Source organism: Phyllobates terribilis, unplaced genomic scaffold, assembly GCF_046119375.1.
Source record: "Phyllobates terribilis strain yellow unplaced genomic scaffold, ASM4611937v1 Scaffold_13__5_contigs__length_258822181, whole genome shotgun sequence".
NCBI lineage: Eukaryota > Metazoa > Chordata > Amphibia > Anura > Dendrobatidae > Phyllobates > Phyllobates terribilis.
This window is the reverse complement of record NW_027362773.1, coordinates 26,454,285-26,471,200: the sequence shown is the minus strand read 5'-3', so window position 1 is coordinate 26,471,200 and position 16,916 is coordinate 26,454,285. Positions and strand designations below refer to the sequence as shown.

Below are 16,916 nucleotides of genomic sequence, written 5' to 3'. Positions count from 1 at the left end.
CACTGATCAGCGTTATATTGAGGCTGTGTATGTGCTGTGATCCGGGCACTGATCAGCGTTATATTGAGGCTGTGTATGTGCTGTGATCCGGGCACTGATCAGCGTTATATTGAGGCTGTGTATGTGCTGTGATCCGGGCACTGATCAGCGTTGTATTGAGGCTGTGTATGTGGTGTGATGTGATGCGGGCACTGATCAGCGTTATATTGAGGCTGTGTATGTGGTGTGATGTGATGCGGGCACTGATCAGCGTTATATTGAGTCTGTGTATGTGCTGTGATGTGATGCGGGCACTGATCAGCGTTATATTGAGGCTGTGTATGTGGTGTGATGTGATGCGGGCACTGATCAGCGTTATATTGAGGCTGTGTATGTGGTGTGATGTGATCCGGGCACTGATCAGCGTTATATTGAGGCTGTGTATGTGGTATGATGTGATGCGGGCACTGATCAGCGTTATATTGAGGCTGTGTATGTGGTGTGATGTGTGATGTGATCCGGGCACTGATCAGCGTTCTATTGAGGCTGTGTATGTGGTGTGATGTGATGCGGGCACTGATCAGCGTTATATTGAGGCTGTGTATGTGGTGTGATGTGATGCGGGCACTGATCAGCGTTATATTGAGGCTGTGTATGTGCTGTGATGTGATGCGGGCACTGATCAGCGTTATATTGAGGCTGTGTATGTGGTGTGATGTGATCCGGGCACTGATCAGCGTTATATTGAGGCTGTGTATGTGGTGTGATGTGATGCGGGCACTGATCAGCGTTATATTGAGGCTGTGTATGTGGTGTGATGTGATCCGGGCACTGATCAGCGTTATATTGAGGCTGTGTATGTGATGTGATGTGTGATATGATGCGGGCACTGATCAGCGTTATATTGAGGCTGTGTATTTGGTGTGATGTGATGCGGGCACTGATCAGCGTTATATTGAGGCTGGGTATGTGGTGTGATCCGGGCACTGATCAGCGTTATATTGAGGCTGTGTATGTGCTGTGATCCGGGCACTGATCAGCGTTATATTGAGGCTGTGTATGTGCTGTGATCCGGGCACTGATCAGCGTTATATTGAGGCTGTGTATGTGCTGTGATCCGGGCACTGATCAGCGTTATATTGAGGCTGTGTATGTGCTGTGATCCGGGCACTGATCAGCGTTATATTGAGGCTGTGTATGTGCTGTGATCCGGGCACTGATCAGCGTTATATTGAGGCTGTGTATGTGGTGTGATGTGATCCGGGCACTGATCAGCGTTATATTGAGGCTGTGTATGTGGTGTGATGTGATGCGGGCACTGATCAGCGTTATATTGAGGCTGTGTATGTGGTGTGATGTGTGATATGATCCGGGCACTGATCAGCGTTATATTGAGGCTGTGTATGTGGTGTGATGTGATGCGGGCACTGATCAGCGTTATATTGAGGCTGTGTATGTGGTGTGATCCGGGCACTGATCAGCGTTATATTGAGGCTGTGTATGTGCTGTGATCCGGGCACTGATCAGCGTTATATTGAGGCTGTGTATGTGCTGTGATCCGGGCACTGATCAGCGTTATATTGAGGCTGTGTATGTGCTGTGATCCGGGCACTGATCAGCGTTATATTGAGGCTGTGTATGTGCTGTGATCCGGGCACTGATCAGCGTTATATTGAGGCTGTGTATGTGCTGTGATCCGGGCACTGATCAGCGTTATATTGAGGCTGTGTATGTGCTGTGATCCGGGCACTGATCAGCGTTATATTGAGGCTGTGTATGTGCTGTGATCCGGGCACTGATCAGCGTTATATTGAGGCTGTGTATGTGGTGTGATGTGATGCGGGCACTGATCAGCGTTATATTGAGGCTGTGTATGTGCTGTGATGTGATGCGGGCACTGATCAGCGTTATATTGAGGCTGTGTATGTGCTGTGATCCGGGCACTGATCAGCGTTATATTGAGGCTGTGTATGTGGTGTGATGTGATGCGGGCACTGATCAGCGTTATATTGAGGCTGTGTATGTGGTGTGATGTGTGATATGATCCGGGCACTGATCAGCGTTATATTGAGGCTGTGTATGTGGTGTGATGTGATGCGGGCACTGATCAGCGTTATATTGAGGCTGTGTATGTGGTGTGATGTGATGCGGGCACTGATCAGCGTTATATTGAGGCTGTGTATGTGGTGTGATGTGATCCGGGCACTGATCAGCGTTATATTGAGGCTGTGTATGTGGTGTGATGTGATCCGGGCACTGATCAGCGTTATATTGAGGCTGTGTATGTGGTGTGATGTGTGCTGTGATGCGGGCACTGATCAGCGTTATATTGAGGCTGTGTATGTGGTGTGATGTGATGCGGGCACTGATCAGCGTTATATTGAGGCTGTGTATGTGGTGTGATGTGTGCTGTGATGCGGGCACTGATCAGCGTTATATTGAGGCTGTGTATGTGGTGTGATGTGATCCGGGCACTGATCAGCGTTATATTGAGGCTGTGTATTTGGTGTGATGTGATGCGGGCACTGATCAGCGTTATATTGAGGCTGGGTATGTGGTGTGATCCGGGCACTGATCAGCGTTATATTGAGGCTGTGTATGTGCTGTGATCCGGGCACTGATCAGCGTTATATTGAGGCTGTGTATGTGCTGTGATCCGGGCACTGATCAGCGTTATATTGAGGCTGTGTATGTGCTGTGATCCGGGCACTGATCAGCGTTATATTGAGGCTGTGTATGTGCTGTGATCCGGGCACTGATCAGCGTTATATTGAGGCTGTGTATGTGCTGTGATCCGGGCACTGATCAGCGTTATATTGAGGCTGTGTATGTGGTGTGATGTGTGCTGTGATCCGGGCACTGATCAGCGTTATATTGAGGCTGTGTATGTGCTGTGATCCGGGCACTGATCAGCGTTATATTGAGGCTGTGTATGTGATGTGATCCGGGCACTGATCAGCGTTATATTGAGGCTGTGTATGTGCTGTGATCCGGGCACTGATCAGCGTTATATTGAGGCTGTGTATGTGCTGTGATCCGGGCACTGATCAGCGTTATATTGAGGCTGTGTATGTGCTGTGATCCGGGCACTGATCAGCGTTATATTGAGGCTGTGTATGTGCTGTGATCCGGGCACTGATCAGCGTTATATTGAGGCTGTGTATGTGCTGTGATCCGGGCACTGATCAGCGTTGTATTGAGGCTGTGTATGTGGTGTGATGTGATGCGGGCACTGATCAGCGTTATATTGAGGCTGTGTATGTGGTGTGATGTGATGCGGGCACTGATCAGCGTTATATTGAGGCTGTGTATGTGGTGTGATGTGATCCGGGCACTGATCAGCGTTATATTGAGGCTGTGTATGTGGTGTGATGTGATCCGGGCACTGATCAGCGTTATATTGAGGCTGTGTATGTGGTGTGATGTGATCCGGGCACTGATCAGCGTTATATTGAGGCTGTGTATGTGGTGTGATGTGATGCGGGCACTGATCAGCGTTATATTGAGGCTGTGTATGTGGTGTGATGTGATGCGGGCACTGATCAGCGTTATATTGAGGCTGTGTATGTGGTGTGATGTGTGCTGTGATGCGGGCACTGATCAGCGTTATATTGAGGCTGTGTATGTGGTGTGATGTGATCCGGGCACTGATCAGCGTTATATTGAGGCTGTGTATTTGGTGTGATGTGATGCGGGCACTGATCAGCGTTATATTGAGGCTGGGTATGTGCTGTGATCCGGGCACTGATCAGCGTTATATTGAGGCTGTGTATGTGCTGTGATCCGGGCACTGATCAGCGTTATATTGAGGCTGTGTATGTGCTGTGATCCGGGCACTGATCAGCGTTATATTGAGGCTGTGTATGTGGTGTGATGTGTGCTGTGATCCGGGCACTGATCAGCGTTATATTGAGGCTGTGTATGTGCTGTGATCCGGGCACTGATCAGCGTTATATTGAGGCTGTGTATGTGATGTGATCCGGGCACTGATCAGCGTTATATTGAGGCTGTGTATGTGCTGTGATCCGGGCACTGATCAGCGTTATATTGAGGCTGTGTATGTGATGTGATCCGGGCACTGATCAGTGTTATATTGAGGCTGTGTATGTGATGTGATCCGGGCACTGATCAGCGTTATATTGAGGCTGTGTATGTGATGTGATCCGGGCACTGATCAGCGTTATATTGAGGCTGTGTATGTGCTGTGATCCGGGCACTGATCAGCGTTATATTGAGGCTGTGTATGTGATGTGATCCGGGCACTGATCAGCGTTATATTGAGGCTGTGTATGTGCTGTGATCCGGGCACTGGCTGCTGCTTCCCTGTATGACGCCATGTACCTGTGTGCTTGCTTTCCTGGCACTCTGACCCTCTGACCTCTGCACAGTTTACAGAACTGCTTAGTTATTAGGTTTTTTCTTTGTTACTGATTACTGGGAAATTGAATCTGTTAATTCTGGTAGATTATAAATAAAAAAAAAATTTTCCTTCGTGTTTTTCATTTTTTCTGAACGCTTTTCCGTGCATTTGCCAGTAGAGGGCAACAATGAGCGTTTATGGCTCTCCTACCACAAGCCTAGCAGCGTGACGCGATGATTTGCATACGGGGCGCGGCTTTCATTTGTGGATACACGAGTGTCCGCCTTTCGTCCCCACGTCATCTGGGTAGGCGGGCCTGATGACGTCAGTGAATCCGAGTGACGTCGATGAACCTGCCAGCTCACTGAGCGGAAGCAAACAAACATGGCGGACTGGGGCCGAGGTAACAGTGCTCTGCGCTCTCCGGGCAGCCGGTAACGCTGCTCTGTGTGTATAGGCTGGAGAGTAGTATGGCGGTGTGTGGTGGGATTTGTGTCGCCGCTTTGTGACAGTGTCGTGGTTTGTTATGGCTTAAAGGGGAAGTCCATGTAAGGTCAGCCTCTGACCTGTCACTGTCTTTAGGGTTTGTATATGAGGTAGGACGCCTATCCATGGGCTGTATGTACTCCCTGGCCTCCTGCTGCTCTGACACTACAACTCCCAGCATGCCCTGAGAGCCTGCAGATACAAGGCCATACTGGGCAGCTTGGATTTGTGCTTCTGCTGCCCGGGTCACTGGTAGCAAGATAGGTGGCCCACGGGTCAGACTGTGCCACGTCCAGGGGTTTAGTGGTCCGTGCCCTGTGCTGATTGCTGGCAGCCCCGGGGCATCGGACGTGTGACTGCTGCGGCCCCTCCAGACGGGGGCAGACTAAAACGCTTAGGATTTAATATTTTCCCTTGTAAAATCCCTGATTGTGACATAAAGCCACCAGTGCCACCAGGACCTGTCAGTGTATTGTTATCACAGGTCGCTATGGATGAAGGACTGGCGCCTGTGGGGGTGTTCTCTTCTTCAGGGTTACTCTGGCGGTATAGACAGCGCTGATCAGAAAGGGTGAGAGGTCTGTGGGAAAGATATACCAAAATCCCCTGTGTTTGTATGTGTGAGTCCAGTGGGCGGTCCTACCCATGATTGACAGCTGTGTCTGCATGCACCAGCATACAGGAAGGACTGTCAGTCACTGACGAGCACCGCCCACTGGACTCACTTATATGTACAAACACAGGGGATTCTGGTGAATAAAATACCAGTTTTACTGATCCTTTTCCCACAAATATCTGTCTGATCAGCTCCTCTGCCCTATAACATCCTGCCTGCAGATCAGATAGCAATTTCAACATGACAGGATCGCTTTAAAGGTCCCCATACATGTTGGACTAACAGCGATATTGGCAGGTCTGATCAAAAGTCACCTATGTATTGGGGCCCCTGCCGACTGATTGTCGGGGGAGATGTTAATCAGACATGTACAATTTCAGAGTGCCAATCGCTTTGTCCTCCCGGAGATAAGCCACCGGCAGAGATGTCTCATAGAGAGCACAGGAGCGCTGGTGGACTGAGCACTTGTGTATGGAGAGACGGCAGAGATGTCTCAGAGAGAGCACAGGAGCGCTGGTGGAACGGGCACTTGTGTATGGAGAGACGGCAGAGATGTCTCATAGAGAGCACAGGAGCGCTGGTGGAACGGGCACTTGTGTATGGAGAGACAACAGAGATGTCTCATAGAGAGCACAGGAGCGCTAGTGGAATTGGAACTTGTGTATGGAGAGACGGCAGAGATGTCTCATAGAGAGCACAGGAGCGCTAGTGGAACGGGCACTTGTGTATGGAGAGACAACAGAGATGTCTCATAGAGAGCACAGGAGCGCTGGTGGAACGGGCACTTGTGTATGGAGAGACGGCAGCGATGTCTCATAGAGAGCGCAGGAGCGCTGGTGGAACGGGCACTTGTGTATGGAGAGACAACAGAGATGTCTCATAGAGAGCACAGGAGCGCTAGTGGAACGGGCACTTGTGTATGGAGAGACAACAGAGATGTCTCATAGAGAGCACAGGAGCGCTAGTGGAACGGGCACTTGTGTATGGAGAGACGGCAGAGATGTCTCATAGAGAGCACAGGAGCCGCTGGTGGAACGGGCACTTGTGTATGGAGAGACGGCAGAGATGTCTCATAGAGAGCACAGGAGCCGCTGGTGGAACGGGCACTTGTGTATGGAGAGACGGCAGAGATGTCTCATAGAGAGCGCAGGAGCGCTTGTGGAACGGGCACTTGTGTATGGAGAGACGGCAGAGATGTCTCATAGAGAGCGCAGGAGCACTGGTGGACTGAGCATTTGTGTATGGAGAGACGGCAGAGATGTCTCATAGAGAGCGCAGGAGCGCTGGTGGAACGGGCACTTGTGTATGGAGAGACGGCAGAGATGTCTCATAGAGAGCGCAGGAGCGCTGGTGGACTGAGCACTTGTGTATGGAGAGACGGCAGAGATGTCTCATAGAGAGCACAGGAGCGCTAGTGGAATGGGCACTTGTGTATGGAGAGACGGCAGAGATGTCTCATAGAGAGCACAGGAGCCGCTGGTGGAACGGGCACTTGTGTATGGAGAGACGGCAGAGATGTCTCATAGAGAGCACAGGAGCCGCTGGTGGAACGGGCACTTGTGTATGGAGAGACGGCAGAGATGTCTCATAGAGAGCGCAGGAGCGCTTGTGGAACGGGCACTTGTGTATGGAGAGACGGCAGAGATGTCTCATAGAGAGCGCAGGAGCACTGGTGGACTGAGCATTTGTGTATGGAGAGACGGCAGAGATGTCTCATAGAGAGCGCAGGAGCGCTGGTGGAACGGGCACTTGTGTATGGAGAGACGGCAGAGATGTCTCATAGAGAGCGCAGGAGCGCTGGTGGACTGAGCACTTGTGTATGGAGAGACGGCAGAGATGTCTCATAGAGAGCACAGGAGCGCTAGTGGAATGGGCACTTGTGTATGGAGAGACGGCAGAGATGTCTCATAGAGAGCACAGGAGCCGCTGGTGGAACGGGCACTTGTGTATGGAGAGACGGCAGAGATGTCTCATAGAGAGCACAGGAGCCGCTGGTGGAACGGGCACTTGTGTATGGAGAGACGGCAGAGATGTCTCATAGAGAGCGCAGGAGCGCTTGTGGAACGGGCACTTGTGTATGGAGAGACGGCAGAGATGTCTCATAGAGAGCGCAGGAGCACTGGTGGACTGAGCATTTGTGTATGGAGAGACGGCAGAGATGTCTCATAGAGAGCGCAGGAGCGCTGGTGGAACGGGCACTTGTGTATGGAGAGACGGCAGAGATGTCTCATAGAGAGCGCAGGAGCGCTGGTGGACTGAGCACTTGTGTATGGAGAGACGGCAGAGATGTCTCATAGAGAGCGCAGGAGCGCTGGTGGACTGAGCACTTGTGTATGGAGAGACGGCAGAGATGTCTCATAGAGAGCGCAGGAGCGCTGGTGGAATCTGCACTTGTGTATGGAGAGATGGCAGAGATGTCTCATAGATAGCACAGGAGCCGCCGGTGGAACGGGCACTTGTGTATGGAGAGACGGCAGAGATGTCTCATAGAGAGCGCAGGAGCGCTGGTGGACTGAGCACTTGTGTATGGAGAGACGGCAGAGATGTCTCATAGAGAGCGCAGGAGCGCTGGTGGACTGAGCACTTGTGTATGGAGAGACGGCAGAGATGTCTCATAGAGAGCGCAGGAGCGCTGGTGGACTGAGCACTTGTGTATGGAGAGACGGCAGAGATGTCTCATAGAGAGCGCAGGAGCGCTGGTGGACTGAGCACTTGTGTATGGAGAGACGGCAGAGATGTCTCATAGAGAGCGCAGGAGCGCTGGTGGAATGGGCACTTGTGTATGGAGAGACGGCAGAGATGTCTCATAGAGAGCGCAGGAGCGCTGGTGGAATGGGCACTTGTGTATGGAGAGACGGCAGAGATGTCTCATAGAGAGCGCAGGAGCGCTGGTGGACTGAGCACTTGTGTATGGAGAGATGGCAGAGATGTCTCATAGAGAGCGCAGGAGCGCTGGTGGACTGAGCACTTGTGTATGGAGAGACGGCAGAGATGTCTCATAGAGAGCACAGGAGCGCTGGTGGACTGAGCACTTGTGTATGGAGAGATGGCAGAGATGTCTCATAGAGAGCGCAGGAGCGCTGGTGGACTGAGCACTTGTGTATGGAGAGACGGCAGAGATGTCTCATAGAGAGCGCATGAGCGCTGGTGGACTGAGCACTTGTGTATGGAGAGACGGCAGAGATGATTGTGGCTGAACCATCATTTGTCCGACCACAATCTAATGTGCATGTCAGTCCTAAAGGGACAGTCTTAAACCAGCTACTGGCACTCTGTGCTCCATGTCGCTGACAAACACTTAACTACATTTTCCCACCTATTTGTTTTCCATATATCAGCACACTACCCTTTTTGATTGACAGCTCTGGCTTCATAGGTCCAGAGAAGGGCAGAGATAGATGGAAGACAAGCAGGTGGGACAATGCACTGAGTGCCTGTACTTGGTTTGAACAGTCATTCTGTGCTGACAGGTTCCCTTTAAGCAGCCTCCCCTTATATAACATCCAGATGAATAAGTGCCGCCATACGTCCCATCATTGACCAGGCGAATTGCTAGGCTGAGCGGAGACGGCAGTGTCTGGATATACAGAGAGCATTCCTGGTTGTATGAATCCAGGGCTGCAGAGTGAAGAGTCAACAAGAGCAGGATGAAGAAGGAGTAGCTTTTAAGTCTCAATGTGCTGAGAGAGACATGGTACAAGGACAACTCTCAGAGGTGTACTCTTTTTACCATCCTTTATCCTTTCATCCATCCCAGCCTGTGAGGCCACCTGTCCTTTTACAATACGTCTCTGTATTTCAGGCTGAAGCACCTTATCTGTGGAGCGGGTTGTATTAAGGAGCCTTCTTCATCCTGCTGTTGGTGACTCTTCACTTTCCCCCTCTGAGCCATGAAGATGTCCATTAGTAGGATAAGTGGTGATGGGAATCCCAACCAGTATTCCTATACAATGGCATATGTTGGAGTTGTATGTCAGGAGTATCATTCACTGATCTGGACTGCAGACAATGGCATCTGTCACCCCTAGACCGCCATGTAAATGAGTGCGGACTCTGCTGTGCCATTCAGGTGTGCAGAGGGCACTCTGCTCTTTTACATAGTGGCCATTGGCTCATGTAATGCATGCGCTGGCAGCTTACCTGGTGCATACACTACAGAAGTTAGAAAAGCTCCTCCTTGTATAAGAAGGGCTTCCATTAGCTGAGACCTGCTATGTCTGGGGTGAAGAGTCTCCTACCTTGCTCCATGCCTATTCATACAGACGTGACCTAGACAGTGGAAAACCCCCTTTATAAGCCCCCCTTTCAGATCGCTGGCAAATAGAGGTGACAAATGCTAGATTGTCAGAATTAGCAGAGAAATGGCTATAGTGCATGGCTAGCCGGTCCCTGTGGAGAATACTACAACTCTCATTTTCTTTTGACCACTTTCTTTGTCTGCAGGTTCCAACACAGGAGCAGTGGATGAGATGCTGGATGCAGAGAATAAGCGTCTTACTGAAAACCTCTCCTCCAAAGTGACTCGGCTGAAATCGGTGAGTGCAATGAATGCAACACATGCAGTGACAAGCGCTGGCAGCTCTGCCTCACTCACCAGGTTTTTGTCGGCAGAGCTTAACTTTTGAACAGTATTGATATTTTTAATTATTTTGCTACCTCTTGCCTGGCAGCTGCTCCCCCTTATTATTCCCATAGAGATTAAGAAAGATAATTAAAGAAGCACTCCTCTTCCCATCAAAGTTTTTATCCTCTTAATATAGTGCAATTATCATAGTATATAACTCTGTGCACTTACAATTGCTCATTTTCCCTTTCTACCCAGCTAATTCTTCTCTTTTCTCTGCTCTATGTAGAAACAGGAAGTCTCTTTTCCCTGCATTTATCATTCCCCTCTTCATCTAATGACCCAGCTGCCCCCTCCTCCTCCTGCCAGAGACTTTTGCAGTGATGATGACTCATGCAGGGAAAATAGACCTCCTGTTTCTACATAGAGCTTAGAAGGATTCAGCTAGTCAGTGTTTAATAACATGATGTCAGAGACCTAATGGAAAAGAGAAGAATTAGCTGGGTAGAAAGGCAAAATGAGCAACAGTTAGGACACAGTGCTATATAATATGATGACTGCAATATATTGAGAGGATGAAAACTTTGATGGGAGTGGTGCTTTAACAAAGCCTATTCAAGGTGTCATGTAAAACAATGAAAGCTTTTTCTGGGAACGTCACCTTTGTCTATAGGCCGGGTTTGCTGTGAGAACTCAGACTAGAGATGTGCGCACCTGAATTGTAAAGTTTGAGAGAGCTATAGAGTACTCCACAGGTCCGCTCATCCCTACCCCAGACCCATTGAAGGGTAAGAGACAGTGCTGCAATACCAGACACAGCCTACGAACAAAAGTGGCGCTGTCTCTGGCTGAAGGCATCTCATGCAGACCCTTTTTGTGTAGGGTTAGGGAGCTGTTCCTGATTTTTGATCTTAATGGCATTAGTTACTGCCTTTCTCAGACCAATTTTACACCATCCAATATTTAGTCTCCTCCTGTGATAATGGACTTGTGTTTTTTCTGCAGCTTGCACTGGACATTGACCGAGATGCTGACGATCATAACAATTACCTGGATGGCATGGTGAGGATCCCCTATCTAGCTCTGATTGGATCAAATGAACGTGGTTGTACACAATTAAATTAAAGGGTCTAACTTACCCCCCAAAACACCATGTTTGTCCATGGACTGTGTCTGGTATTGCATCTCACCCCAATTCATGTTAAAGGGGCTGACTGTAATGCCTTGGACAGATGTGGTTCTGTTTAAAGGCAAAAAAATTCCGTTTTTTTGTTTCAATTATTTTTTTTATTATTTTGATTTTGGACCCCTTTATCATTGTGAAGAATCATGAACAGAATGGTTTGGAGTTGGTGCAGATCTAGTGATTTTTGTGATTTGCTGCTGGAAAATGTCTGATACTTCTGTGTGGCCACCCAGTGGTAGCCATGTGAACTACAGCCTGTCATGTCCGTGTATGACTGGCATAACCCATATCTGTATGTGCGCAGCTCAGGCTGCACGGAAGTTTACAGTCTCATTTCTATTAATGTAGTATTTTGGAAAATGCAGAAATAAAGTGATACTGCCGTCATATATTTTACACGTTATAGGGACACCACATATGTCCATATGATTTAATATCTCTGCACATACATTTAATAAACATTATGGCCCCCGGTTTATCATTGTCTTTGCACTTTTTTCCAGTGTAAAAATAATTGTAATAGTGACTTTGTTTGTACCTTAGTGATTATTTAATTTGTGCTTTTTGTTTGTTTGTTTAACCCCTTCATGACCAGAGCAATTTTCGTTTTTTGCTCCCCTTCTTTCCTGAGCCAGAACTTTTATTTTTCATTCAATATGGCCATGTGAGGGCTTATTTTTTGCAGGACGAGTTGTACTTTTAAACGCCATCACTGGTTTTACCATATCGTGTATGGGAAAACAGGGAAAATAATTCCAAGTGCGGTGAAATTGCAAAAAAAAATGCAATTCCAGTTGTTTTTTTTACCACGTTCACTGAATGCTAAAACTGACCTGCCATTCTTATTCTCCAGGTCATTACGAGTTTGTAGATGCCAAACATGTATAGGTTTTTTTTTTATTTAAGTGGTTGAAAAAAAAAATCCAAAGTTTGCTAAAAAGCGCCATTTTTTGTGATCTGGGGCCAGGTGAGGGCTTATTTTTTGCGTTTCGAGCTGACGTTTTTATTGATATAATTTTGGGGTAGATCCAATGTTTTGATCGCCCTTTATTGCATTTTACTGCAATATTGCGGCAACCAAAAACCGTAATTCTGGCGTTTGGAATTTTTTTTCTCGTTACGCCGTTTACCGATCGGATTAATTATTTTTTTATATTGATAGATCTGGCGATTCTGAATGCGGCGATACCAAATATGTGTATGTGGGGTTTATTTTTATTTTGAATGGGGCGAAAGGGGGGTGATTTAAACTTTTTATATTTTTAAAAACCTTTTTTTTACACTTTCTGCTTGCTTCTATAGTCTCCATAGGAGACTTGAAGCTGCAGTTTTATGATTGCTTCTACTGCATACAGGCGACGAGCAGATCGCTTGTATGCAAGAGAAATGCTCCTGTGCTATGAATGCCGACCACTAGGTGGCGCTCCTAGCAATCTTTTCATGACAACCACAGGGGTCTGCTGCAGACCCCGGGTTGCCATGCCCACCCATCAGTGACCCGCGATCACGTGACGGGGTCACTGATGGGCTGGACTAAGGCCGCGCTTCCGGCACGGTGCTGTTAAATGTCGCTGTCAGATTGACAGCAGCATTTAACTAGTTAACAGCCGCGGGTGGATCGCGATTCCACCAGTTGTTGTGAGCACATGTCAGCTGTAAGAATCAGCTGACATGTGCCTGGTTCAGTGCGGGCTCAGCGCCGGAGCCCCCGCTGAATCGGCCTTTCCGACATGGTGCGTACTATTACTGACAACATCGGAAAGTTCACTTTGTTTCAACTTTACTTGGTTTCCTCAAGAGAAAAAAAAAAGAGGAAACAAAGTAAGCTTAGGCACAAATTAAATGATGAATAAAGCACAAACATTATAGTCACTATTAGGGAAGAGTCAGACGGCCATATAACTCGGACAAGGATCGCAACGCAATGCTTGGACTGGCCGTCGGGCTTGACAGCTTGTATTTCTGTGCAGCTGTCACTCCTGGGTTGGGAGAGCAGACAGCCAGTCCGAGCTTTGCGTTGCGATCCTCATCCGAGTTATATGACTCAGAAAAAAGGTGCAAAGACTGATGAATCGGGAGCCAGAATGTTTACTGGATATACGTCCAGAGATACTAAATCATATACACTGCTCAAAAAAAATAAAGGGAACACTCAAATAACACATCCTAGATCTGAATGAATGAAATATTCTCATTGAATACTTTGTTCTGTACAAAGCTGAATGTGCTGACAACAAAATCACACAAAAATCATCAATGGAAATCAAATTTATTAACCAATGGAGGCCTGGATTTGGAGTCACCACCAAAATTAAAGTGGAAAAACACACTACAGGCTGATCCTGCTTTGATGTAATGTCCTTAAAACAAGTCAAAATGAGGCTCAGTATTGTGTGTGGCCTCCACGTGCCTATATGACCTCCCTACAACGCCTGGGCATGCTCCTGATGAGGTTGCGGATGGTCTCCTGTGGGATCTCCTCCCAGACCTGGACTAAAGCATCCGCCAACTCCTGGACAGTCTGTGGTGTAATGTGACGTTGGTGGATGGAGCGAGACATGATGTCCCAGATGTGCTCAATCGGATTCAGGTCTGGGGAACGGGCGGGCCAGTCCATAGCTTCAATGCCTTCATCTTGCAGGAACTGCTGACACACTCCAGCCACATGAGGTCTGGCATTGTCCTGCATTAGGAGGAACCCAGGGCCAACCGCACCAGCATATGGTCTCACAAGGGGTCTGAGGAGCTCATCTCGGTACATAATGGCAGTCAGGCTATCTCTGGCGAGCACATGGAGGGCTGTGTGGCCTTCCAAAGAAATGCCACCCCAGACCATTACTGACCCACTGCCAAACCGGTCATGCTGAAGGATGTTGCAGGCAGCAGATCGCTCTCCACTGCGTCTCCAGACTCTGTCACCTCTGTCACATGTGCTCAGTATGAACCTGCTTTCATCTGTGAAGAGCACAGGGCGCCAGTGGCGACTTTGCCAATCCTGGTGTTCTGTGGCAAATGCCAAGTGTCCTGCACGGTGTTGGGCTGTGAGCACAACCCCCATCTGTGGACGTCGGGCCCTCATACCACCCTCATTGAGTCGGTTTCTAACCATTTGTGCAGACACATGCACATTTGTGGCCTGCTGGAGGTAATTTTTTAGGGCTCTGGCAGTGCTCCTCCTGTTCCTCCTTGCACAAAGGTGGAGGTAGCGGTCCTGCTGCTGGGTTGTTGCCCTCCTACGGCCCCCTCTACGTCTCCTGGTGTACTGGCCTGTCTCCTGGTAGCACCTCCAGCCTCTGGACACTACGCTGACAGACACCGCAAACCTTCTTGCCACAGCTCGCATTGATGTGCCATCCTGGATGAGCTGCACTACCTGAGCAACTTCTGTGGGTTGTAGAGTCCGTCTCATGCTACCACGAGTGTGAAAGCACAACCAACATTCAAAAGTGACCAAAACATCAGCCAGAAACCATTGGTACTGAGATGTGGTCTGTGGTCCCCACCTGCAGAACCACTCCTTTATTGAGGGTGTCTTCATAATTGCCAATAATTTCCATCTATTGTCTATTCCATTTGCACAACAGCATGTGAAATTGATTGTCAACCAGTGTTGCTTCCTAAGTGGACAGTTTGATTTCATAGAAGTTTGATTTACTTGGGAGTTATATTCTGTTGTTTAAGTGTTCCCTTTATTTTTTTGAGCAGTGTAGATATATTTGGTGTCCCAATAACACCATGTACAATCTATGACGGCAGTGTCTTTTTTTTATTTCTCAAGTTTCCAAAATACTGAATTAATATAAATGAAATGCTAATATATAGTATATATACACATACTAAAAAATTGCACCATAAAGGTATATTCACACCTGGCAGATTTTGTTGGACACTTCTGCTACTGTTTTATTCATCTGAGTGAGGTTTGCAGAAATACGTGCATGTACATACATACCCTAAAAAAACTAAGGTTTTTTGGAAAAAGTAAAAATTAAAGGGGTATTCCTATAAAAATGCCTTAAATGTACCTGCTGGCACTACCTCTAAAGATGCTGCCTGTGTGTCTGGTGTATTAAATGCCCATTATTACCATTACAGTGTTGTACATTACAGTTACATTCTTCTTTCCCCTAGGACTCGGACTTTATGAGTGTGACCGGCCTTCTGAGCGGCAGCGTAAAGCGATTCACAGGAATGGCTCGCTCTGGACGGGATAATCGCAAGCTCCTGTGCTATGTGTCAGCCGGGCTGGTGGGACTGTTCTTCGTCCTGTATTATCTTGTGTCGCGGGCCAGCACGTGAAGGCCGATGACCCTTTACTATAAAAGACGTTGGTTTTGTACAGATGCCCTGTGACCCACAGGCCGGGTGGGGCTTTTGGCTTGATCTAAAAGCTGAAGATGATCTTGGCACTTTAAACTAAACACTTCAGCAGCGAGGACTGTTTATTAACCTTTATATGTATTTCTCTTTTTAAACCAATCTCCTGGCAGATGAATAGGAACCACCGTCATGTTATATGGATAAATCCTTAGGCATAATTTTTTTCACCCAAATCTTGACAATGTCTATTTAAATACAGTGTTATAACATTCCTGATAAAGAGCTTCCAATTATTCTACTATGAGTTCATCCATTGTTGGCATGTCTGGCATTTAGAAACCACACTTTAGGCCCCCTTCACACGTCTGTTTTGTATGTCTGTATGCCATCCGTTTTTTAAGGACCGCATATACAGACATACGCACACCCATTGTATTCAATGGGTGTGCACACGTCAGGTTTTTCACATGGACTGTCTGAAAAATCCGCAGACGTCAGATTTCTTTTTTTTTTTTGCAGCACAGACAAAATGCGTGCCGTGAACGTGTCATCAGCGTGACACCTACTGGCGCCATGTAAAAAGTGGTATAGTTCGTACTGATCCCTGGTGCTGAAGGCAACTCTCATCATTGTTGCCTGCTCTCGCTGAGATCAGCTCGAGCAGGAGACAGTGATGGAAGTTGTATTCAGTACTTAATTAAATTAAAAAAATGGCCTGGGCTCCCGCGTCCTTTTTATAACTAGCAGAGGGAAAGCCGACCACTGGGAGCTAATATTACTAGCCAGCGAAAGGGGCCATTAGCCAAAAATGTTCCCTGGCTATTAATAACAGCTCGCAGCTGGTTGATTAGCGTTTACTGGCTAGACTACAAGGGAACCCCAGAAAAATATTGATGTACGGTCCCCCTATGAATTCTAACCAGCAAAGGCTAAACAGACAGCTGTGGGCTGGTATTTATAGACAGGGAAAGGGCCATAGATGGTGGCTCCCTCCCTGGCAAATAAAATCAGCTCTCAGCGGCCCCAGAAATGGCACATCAATAAGATGCACCAATTCTGGCGCTTAGCCTCGTTCTTCCCACTTGCCCTGGTGCGGTGGCAAGTGTGGTAACAGGGTTGGGGTTGATGTCAACTTTGTATTGCCAGCTGACATCAAGCCCAGGGGTTAGTAATGTAGAGGTGTCTATAAGATGCCCCCATTACTAACCCCATAGTAAGTTTTGAAATAAACACACAGCAGGAATAAAATCCTTTATTGAAATAAGACAACACCCTGTTTAAACACTTATTAAAAATTAAAAACACAGTTACTCACCTTAATTCCTAATCCATTGAAGGCATTGTTCCCTGTTAAAAAAACAAAAATAATAAACATTTATATCCCTCACCTGTCCGAAGTGAAAAG

General features: G+C 47.8%; 1 protein-coding gene across 1 annotated transcript; it reads left to right on the top strand.

The window, feature by feature from the left end:
- Positions 1–4,603: 4,603 nt before the first annotated feature.
- BET1L (Bet1 golgi vesicular membrane trafficking protein like) lies at positions 4,604–15,809 on the top strand. Its single transcript, XM_073659417.1, has 4 exons — positions 4,604–4,742; positions 9,885–9,976; positions 11,011–11,067; positions 15,323–15,809. The coding sequence occupies exons 1-4, from the start codon at positions 4,724–4,726 to the stop codon at positions 15,488–15,490; spliced, it is 336 nt and encodes a 111-aa protein (XP_073515518.1). The 5' UTR covers positions 4,604–4,723; the 3' UTR covers positions 15,491–15,809.
- Positions 15,810–16,916: the final 1,107 nt, after the last annotated feature.